The 9,594-nt window shown below is 47.0% G+C and overlaps 1 protein-coding gene across 1 annotated transcript; it reads left to right on the plus strand.

Annotated features, from left to right (window-relative positions):
* The first annotated feature begins 564 nt into the window (after nucleotides 1-564).
* On the plus strand, nucleotides 565-5,954 carry LOC128707536 (sorting nexin-13-like). Its single transcript, XM_053802492.1, has 9 exons — nucleotides 565-677; nucleotides 752-858; nucleotides 1,528-2,010; nucleotides 2,301-3,392; nucleotides 3,470-3,625; nucleotides 3,700-3,815; nucleotides 3,916-5,061; nucleotides 5,135-5,490; nucleotides 5,549-5,954. Exons 1-9 carry the CDS (start codon nucleotides 565-567, stop codon nucleotides 5,952-5,954), a joined length of 3,975 nt encoding a protein of 1,324 aa, XP_053658467.1.
* The last annotated feature ends 3,640 nt before the right edge of the window (nucleotides 5,955-9,594 follow it).

Below are 9,594 nucleotides of genomic sequence, written 5' to 3' on the forward strand. Positions count from 1 at the left end.
ACAATCTTCATTTGTACCTTCGGACACGCTATGTGTATTGTATCTCACTTTATACGCAATTCCAATTGAATTTTATCCTTTCGGAAGTTTGCTTTCGGATGTGAGAATAAATGCAAAAAGCGAAAGTGTTTCATCTTTAAAATACGATATGTTTTGCGATAAGCGGTGAAATACAACGTTATTATAACATTTCCAGCCAATTGTGCTGTTCTCTTCCAAGATTGTGTCCCAAAAACCGTTACACCTGTTTTAAAACTTGGTGTGTGAGCACATCTGTCAGCTGTCAACTGGGTATCTGACAGCGGCGTATGTCATGACCTCCCGTGCGAATGCTTTCGATCAAAACATCGCAACCAATGTAAGCAAAACAAAATTCGCTGTCGTGTTGTTTTCGTGACAAAAGTTTTTCCCTGTCCATGTTCACCCTTCGGCATTAATGATGCCTTGCACGCATCATCAAGCTATCTTTACCACCAATAGCCCTGATTTGTGTATCGTTTAAAGACCGCGCAGCGTTAGAATGTTGTGCATCGCGACGTAGTGCAGGAGCCCCAGGAATCAAGGATGGAGTTCAAGTACGCCAGCTGGATAGCGCTCAGCGCGGCTGTGTCGATCAATCTGTTCGGAATGTTCTGGGTCACGACGATGGTTATCGGTTTGGTGCTGTTCTTGCTCGGGTACGACTCGCTTATCAGTCTTCCGTTCGAATCGGTGTCACATTCTCAATCCGTTCGTCTCTTTTTCCACGCAGGTTTCTAACCATACTGTACTTACAACATAGCGATCTGGACAAATTTCTAGACAGTGGGCTGCTGGAGAATCCGCTCGATGAACCGAAATCGTTAGGACTCAGCATCGGTATGTAGAGAGTCACCGATTGCAAAACAAGCATGAACCTTGGTGCCGTTGTGTGCTTTTAGTTTTGTAGTTTTGTTTCTGTTGTACCGTGCCCTACGATTGCGAATTGGCCGTTTCTGTTGTTTCGTTTCGGTTTGCTTCTTTTGTTCGTATTTTGTTTAATGTGTTGCTTAAATACGCACATGTGAAATGCACACGATTTCATCCCGATTGGATATGCGTGTTGGAATTATGTTTTTCTTGCATTCATTTATGCTTTGAGACTTCATCTTCGTTTGCTCACCCCGTATCGCTTGGATGTTGTTTGCAATTACGCTAGCAATATTCTATCGCCTCATCCGGAAAACCCCATTTCTCTTCTCTCTTTCTCTCTTTCCCATGTGAACCACATTTTACACACATGTACACGCATATGCTCTCTATCGCCATCATACGTACCGATTACAAAAACTCCTCAACGAAATGTTACCATGACATGCACCCGTGCACATGAAAATGCCAAAATCAACCCCATCTTGTTACTGTATCTGCCCCGGATCCGGTTTGCGACGGTATCCGACACGCACGGCACGCTAACCCCGGCAACTGCAACCGGTGTGTCAATGCCACGCCTTTGCCGAATTGCCACTTGCCCAAACAAAACAAAAAAAAAAATACTGCTCCCAATAGTTTGTGACCCTAAGCCCGGTAATTTGCTGCTCATTTCGCCCAACATCAAAGTGCAAACCGAATCTAACCGAAATGCGAAAGCGCCGCACCCGTCCGGTGCGGGCGACTCGTCCGTGGCCGGTGGCCACGGTACCCGCCGGCGCAACTTTCTCGATGCTGGAATCGAGCTGCTGTTCAAGAAGCGCGAACCACGTTCCAGCGCCGGTGAACCGCCGGCGAAGTCAAACACAATCACGGACCACCTTATGCACCGTGGCCATTTGCACTTCCACCAACGGGACCATCATACCATTTTAGATAACAGCCCCGAGGGAGGATCGCTTCATTCGACGACGGTGCCGCCCCCCACATCGCATCGGCAACCATCGCCCGGAGAGGAACGTAGCCGCTGGAGACCGTTCGAGAGCATTAAGATACACACGGACAAGCGGGCGACAAGCGGCCAGACAGACCACGAGCTGGACAAGCATCGGAGAAAAGATGGTAAACTTTGGGTCGAAATGCTTACAAACCAGAGACAGCTCTACTCATTGCTTTATCCATTGTTTGTTAGCGTAAGAAGGTGTAGGATTTTTGTTGTAAAATTCGCTTGAATGGGACACTAGCGTGTAGAGGTAGAGGAGGGGAGCGAGGGAGGTAGAGGATATAGAGGGACACAAAGGTTTAGTGCTAGATTAGAGTATCTGTCTAGAAAACGATGAAACGATTTGTTCAGTTTGCAAGAACGATCTCGTCGCGATCGATCTCCCATACTCATGTTCGCTTCTTCCCAGTAGGCAATGTTTCCATCGGCGAAGAAGTGTCCGTTGCGTCGACTCCACTGTCCTCGTTTAAATCTTATCTTACGCATCCGGAGATTCTGCTACACCACCACCGTCACGATACACCGCCCGGCTCGCCGAAGAAGAAAAAGATCCTGAGCGGTAACAAACCGGTCGACAAGCTGATACACACGATCCTCGATTATGTGGTGCGCGATTTCATCGACTCCTGGTACACGATCGTGTCGGACAATCGGGAATTTTCCGAGTGCAACATTCGCACCAGCATCGAGTCGCTCATTCTGCAAATCTGTCAACGCGTCCGGTCGGTCGACCTGCTTCCACTGATGACGACCCGCCTGATCGATGATCTAGCGAAGCATACACGCTTCTATCGACTTGCCACGCAGGAGGTAGCTAACAGTGCCAATAGCAAAAAGTCCTCAGGTACGGATCAGAAGCGCATCAAGATCCACGAGAAATTGTCTCCGCAGCGGCGCAGCCTCAAGGTGGAAGGTCACCGGCGCAACAAGAGCGAGACGGATCTTACCTGGCAGCTGGGTAATGCGGCAGTGCAGAAGAATGTGGCCAACTCACGGTTTTACAACCTGCCGGTCGATGAGCAATCGCTAATCGATCCGGACACGATGTTGCTAAACGCTTTCTTTGGCTTTTGTGAGGACTATCGCAGCGAGTGTATGGACGTGGAAGCGCTGGATGACTACTTCAAGCACGTGTCCGAAACGGTGCTTTACTTCGTGCTTCCGGAGGAGGACTTTAACTGTCTGACGTTGCGTACGCTGCTGTGCAACCTGCTCGCCAACAGCCTGCTGAAACCGATGTTTCACACGCTGGCGGATCCGGACTTTATTAACCTGCAGATCGCGAAACAGTTCACCAAGGATCCACCGGCGGGTGAGTTTTTGCTGAAGATGATCCGCCAGTCGACCGATCTGTCGGAGCTGCGTGCCTGCCGGCAGCTGATTACCAAAGAGATGGACGCAAAGTACAAGGATAGTAACTGTAGTGCCGAGCTGGCTAGTCTCAAGTACACGCAGAAGCTGATCGATCTGAGAATAAGCCATTTGCAGAACAACAAGAACGGTAATATGGGAAGGTGGTTTAGGTTTGGGACAATAGCGCTACAACCTGTTTGTATGTTCCTTTTTTCCACCGGGTAGACTTTGGCAAAACGGAACGAGATAAAGCTTCAACGAATTTACCACAGCTCAGCCTCGATGATATCTTGCGGAAGGAGCTGGCCGTGTTCTACTATCTGGACTATCTTAGTGTATTAAATCTGCAAAAGTATGTGATATTTTATCTCACCGCTCAAGGTAAGGAAAAAGCCTTTCTTACTCTTCTGGAGACTTGTTGGATAGCGTATTAATTTTGTCTTGTGTTGCCATAGAATGGAAGCTTAGTACCAGTCAATGTTACTCCGAGATGCAGGTGAACAAGTCAAAGTTAAGCCGAGAAGAACTACTGCGAAGCATCCGGGAAAAGGCGAGCAATCTGTATCAGGAGGTAGTCATCCGAAGGGGGAGTAGTCCCGGTAGGGGCTCATCGTCCAGTACGCTTCAATTAATGTGAATATTGTCTTCCATCTGTACGACTTCTGTTCTAGTATCTGCAACCCTCCTCACCCAACTACCTTAACATCGATCCGGGACTGATAGAGGCTCTCAATTTCCGGTTGAACGATCCGTCCATCCAGCCGGAAAACACGTGGTTCGATTCGATCTGCAAATACATCTACGAGAAGCAGAAAAACGAAGAAGTGTTCCTTAACAACTTCTACCAAAGTGTGGCCTACAAGCAGTTGCTGCGTGAGTTAGACTTTCACAACGCGCACGATCAGGATATGCCTTCGCTCGAACACCTAACCGTGTTCGGAGGGCTCATGCACAGTGATAGTGCAAGCGACACCAACAGCGGTGACATTCGTTTCGATGAAACAGACGACGATGAGGATGGGACGAGCACCGTACCGACCGCACCAACATCTTCCACTGCATTTCCACCACCCATTACGGTGGACATCAAAGAGGAGCACGATGTGAGGGCCAGCGCTGTGGTGAAGAAACCATCCCCGTCGAGCCTTTTCCCCACGACCGTGAACACGATCAAGCACGCCCGATCGCACAGTGACTGTACCGGGATGTTTGCAGCCATCAACGATCTCAACATCGAGCAGCTACGGCAATCGTCCGACTGTTCCAGCAACGATTCGGGCAATGAAGCGCCCACCGCGATGCCCACGAGTCGCCGAATCCCGGCACCGCAGCTGTCTGATGTTGTACATCGTTATGCGGACGAATCAAGTCATCAGGGTCAACACCATCAAACCCAACATCATCACCATCACCACCACCATCACCATCAGTATAAGCATAAACTGTCCGCACGGATCATTAACACGGCTATTCACTGCGAGGGGCATTACGCGGTGTACGCCATTCAGGTGCACGTGATCGAGGATAATCACCACAAGAGCTGGCACATCTATCGACGCTATTCGAAGTTTCTCGAGCTGAAGAAGCTGCTGGTGAAACGTTTCCCAACACTCGATCGCGTACCGTTTCCAGCGAAGAAAACGTTCCAAAACACACAGCGGGCCGTGCTGGAGCATCGGATGGAAATATTGAACCGTTTTCTGGCGGAGATCTGCGCGAAAGCGGAACTTTCCGAAGAGATGATGGCGATCATACGGAACTTCTTGGAACCGGACACGGACGACCGTAAGATGCATGGAGGACCGGTAGTAAAAACGGTAAGGTAGCACGGAGTGAAAAATTTCAACCTTTATTTATTGATGCGAGCCTTTTTCTTTTCTCTAAATATAGATCGAAAGTCTCAAGTCAGGCATGAGTAAGATTCGGAACATGCCGGACACGCTTGTCGGTGGCATTTCGAGGATGTTCGTGGGCAAAAGTTCGCTGAAAGAGCGCAGCTTCTACGACATACAGGACATTCCGACGCTCGAGCTGAAACAGTCCGAGTATCCGGCACTGGCATCGGCACTGAATCTGCTCGACGAGGTGTTCGATCTGCAGAACAAATCGCAATGGTTGCGCCGTGGGCTTATCAACCGACTGTTAGGTGCGCCTTGGGTTAGCCATGCGACCAACAAGCGCATTATACAGACGGCGAGTAGCCTGCTGGCCGCGGATAAGCTGGAATCGGTCCTGTCGTCGATACTGTAAGTTTGCGCTCGCTGCCCGTTAAGGAATGATCTAATTGTTTGTGTCTTCTTCCAGCAATAACGTGTGGCCGGAAGGGGATCGTTTCAATCCAACTACTCCCCTGCGTGAGGATAGTACACGTTTGCGTACAAAACTGGCGGCCAAAATTTCCCTCTTCGCATTGCTGTCCGACGATCTGAAGCACGTGGTCGGTTCGGTGACGTGCAACAGTGGTCTGTTGAATTTCTTCCAAATGCTCCAAAACAAGAAGCTAAACACTCGGCTACTGCTGATCCTGTTCAACCGATTGTTGGTGGTGATCTTACAGACGGAGAACGTTACCAAACACGCTCTCCTGTCGTCTGAAGCTAGTGGAGCCGGCAATGGTGCTGGAACGAACGGCACCGACGATACGACAACGATACGCATCGGAGCACCGGGAATGGTGGCCGGATCGCGAAAAGCGTCCCGATTTTCGTGAAGGGCACGACAATACAAGGCCACATTGGAGACCCATTCCAACAGCAACACAGTATGCCGCGTAACGAAGCTGTATTAAATGAGACGCTATCATTATGGTTTTTCTTATTCCCACTCACCGTTTTATCATGCCATTCCAATTTTGCAATGATTTTAAGTGCTTTGTTTTAACGATATGTGTACTAGGAAGGAACGTTTTTTTTTTGTTAATGTTTTATTATTGGCTTTTAAGTGTAATGTGATGCAGTGTATGCAGCTTTTTATTCTGTCTATTACGATCGGTTGGTTTTTTAGCTCGTCCATGTTTTGTGTAACTACAAGCTATTAGATTAGGGAAGCAGAGAGTCACATATCGCCGGGTGCTTAAATAATAACCTCCCACCCCCGCATAGTTTCATTTCGTTTGTGGGCCATTTTCACTTGGATTCGCTTACAAACGTAACGTGCCGATGAACAAACTACTACTAGCGGATTATTATTGTTGTGTAGAGACAAGTAATAAAACAAAAGGTAATACACTTTATGAAAATGGAGAACTTGACGATTAGCTCGGGCGAGTAAGAGTTCCGAAATGTGTCGGATAAAGATCCTTCTTCGCTTTCCATTCAGGTGACGGCATTCACTAACCCTGCAGAAGAATGGTCTGTTTACCAAGAGAACATCCCTGGAGGAGGTCACATTGATCCTCGTTTGTTATCACCAGTTCCCGTGTAATCTATAGTTGTTCCTTTCACGCATGCTTATTCTGCTACTCGACTAACTCACACACACCAGTATAAAGTGCTAGGAATGCGGATGCTGCGGAGACATCGGTGTTACCTCTTCCGTGGATGTTCTCTTGGTATGCAGAATGATGAAACGGATCATTGCTGGAGAAATTCACCTATTCCGATGGAGATATCACGTTTCCCGACACACTCACACAAACGACCGCGATCGTAGCTATTGTTGATGTTGATAACATGCGAGAGTAGAACAGCTGTATGATTTACCAGAACGGTGATGGGGAACACCTGTTAACTCCCGCTTCGGATGCTCTCTTGGTGTCAGCACTCAGAAAACCGGTCCCTTTTGGAGGATTTTATCTTATCCGGTGAAAGAGATGAAAGATCCACTTCCCGCTGTATCCGACTATCGATCACTCTCGCGATGATCATTTAAAGATTACATGCGAAAAAGAAACAACAACTAAAATTATTGCTGATTCGTGTTACCGCTTCCGTGGATGTTCTCTGTGCTGTCTATACCGGCGGATCCTTTTCTCAAGGAGTTGTACCAATCGTTGGTGATTTCAACGCAAGGAAGCAGACGAACTGGTTTACGAATTATTCATCAGCAAAATCAATTCTTTTGTTCGCGTCTTTTCGATCACATTAATTGAACACACATTCAAGAACAACACCATTACGTTACTTTTTAAATTATGTTTTTTTTACTCTGTTTTATTTAATCATAAAAGATTTGTTTTGCATCAGTTGTTGCTTTGTTTTCCACCCATCCATCATATCGTCGTCGTCGTGTAATTTCGGTTGTAGTTTGTTGTTGTTGCTTTTTTTTACACAGTTTTCTGTTTTATACGTCCCTCGCTTTTTTCACGACACTAACATTCGTTTACTACTACTGCTACTACTATTACTAATTGCTGCAACTACTCTCGCACACATCACATCCTCCACTAACTCCCTTTACTTTACGATTTCTTTCGCTTGTGGCGGAAACGATCGTTCTGATTTTGTGTTTTCTTTGCTGCTGTTCATTATACAGCGTGTTTACATGGATTTGTGTTTTGTGATCTATTGTTTTCAATAAGATGCAATCGTTCATTTGCTGGTTCCCCCGCAAGGGAGCGTATTTTGCTTAAGTAAATCTCTTTCTCTACACGTTGCCCTCCCCGTTTGCCCTTACAAACAAAGTCCTAGAGTACGTGGGGAGCAACGTTATCATTTTGCTGTGGACGCTAGTCGCTCGATGACGATCGTTCCGATTTGCACTTTCTTCGAGAAAGTGGAAACTGGAAGGTAAACCGAGGGAAGCGAAAACAATCCTTCCCTTCCCCCCAGAAAAACACTTGCCAAAACGAAACGATCACTGTTTTCTGTCATACGCACAGCAGCGCACACACTTCTGTAATGATAAGCGTGCTCGTAGTATTACAAATACGAAATAAGGCAACTAAAACCGTAAGAAAAAAAGGAAACTATCGTACACACCACACCCCGCGCAAGAACGCTAACTGTCGATACGATGAAGCTGGTCGCGTGTGATCAGCCCCGATCTCCCGATCGGATATCATAAGCCCCGTGGGTGTGATCGTTTCATTTCCCTCGTTTTGTTTGTTTCTGGTTTAAATGCATCGTTTGTTTCTAAATTGGGAGGGAATTGGGACAGCACGAAAGCTGAGAGACTGGCAAACCTTTCTTTTTCACCAGGAAAAATCCTTACGCGGAGGTGTGGGGATGTAGGTTTTGTACACGTACGCAACAGGATACACGAGAGCACACACTTCAAGTGATAGTGACATTTATAGAGATGTTTATGTGGTATGTATATTTATAAGCTACTCCTGATTTACTCTCCCCCTATTTACAACTGCGCCTCACTCTCCCACGAATCGTTGAAACGTCCTTTTCTGTTTGTATGTGTGCGTGCGTGATGGGCATGCAGTTTGCTTTTTAATGTAAAATGATTACTGATTTCCTTGAAAAGAGACCTCCCTTTTAGCGACTTTCCCTTAGCTGCACACTATGCCCGTTCCTGGACGTAACTGCCTTTTTGTTGCTACCTCCACGCATACACTCGCACACACACACACACACACATGGTGTCCGCTTCTAGAAGATGTTTAGCGTAGTGTATTAATCAATAAAAAAAAGAACCCTCCGCCCTGCCAGTAAACTTACTTAACCGTCTAAAATCACCCGAGATCCTTTAACTAGGCGCAAATCTAAGCAAGGATTAAAACAAACCGGAGGCCGCTATGAAACCTCGCGCATAAAACGGCACATGAGTGTGTGTGTGTGTGGGTGCTGGAGGGTGGTGTACTTGTGGAACGGTTTCAAACCCTTTCCTACGACGCCGTGTCTACCAACGCGTCGTCGCGTTATAGCTGATCTACGAGCGGCGAGCTTATATAACTTATATAAGAAGAACCTTAACTAATAGGGTTTTGTTGTGGATGGTGCTGTTGCTGTGGCACGCCAGACAGAGATAGGTAGAGAGAGAGAGAGGGTGTGTGTGTGTGTGTTGGATAGAACTTAAACAAGTCTAAGGCAAAAGCAACCTACACGCTACCGCCGATGTACGATCTCATCGTGTGATCTTTCTATCTCTCTCTCTCTTTCTCATTGATCCTCGTTTTGTTTTGTTTCGCCTACAATTAGGAGGGATAAATAGAAGTTACTTTAAACGGCCACAATTGTCTTATCAAACTCCTTGATCGATCACACAGACAAGTGTGTGCGTGTGTGTGTGTGTGTGTGCGTGTGGCGTTTCATACTTTCGCACTATAATTACAACTTTTGTAGCACAACACGATCACGCACAACACACATACACCCAGCTTAAGCAGGATCCCGCATACAGCAACAATCCATCCGTACGCATGATCACGCCCGCGCCCAACAACAATCGTGTCCCCGTTG

This window comes from Anopheles marshallii, chromosome 2 (genome assembly GCF_943734725.1).
Source record: "Anopheles marshallii chromosome 2, idAnoMarsDA_429_01, whole genome shotgun sequence".
Classification (NCBI taxonomy): domain Eukaryota; kingdom Metazoa; phylum Arthropoda; class Insecta; order Diptera; family Culicidae; genus Anopheles; species Anopheles marshallii.

Bases quoted from the DNA above. Each gene is read 5' to 3' on its own strand.
- LOC128707536 (XM_053802492.1), top strand. From the start codon at position 565: ATGGAGTTCAAGTACGCCAGCTGGATAGCGCTCAGCGCGGCTGTGTCG. The intron at 859-1,527 runs GTATGTAGAGAG...TGCTCCCAATAG, and splicing joins ATCGTTAGGACTCAGCATCG to TTTGTGACCCTAAGCCCGGT. The intron at 3,626-3,699 runs GTAAGGAAAAAG...GTGTTGCCATAG, and splicing joins ATTTTATCTCACCGCTCAAG to AATGGAAGCTTAGTACCAGT.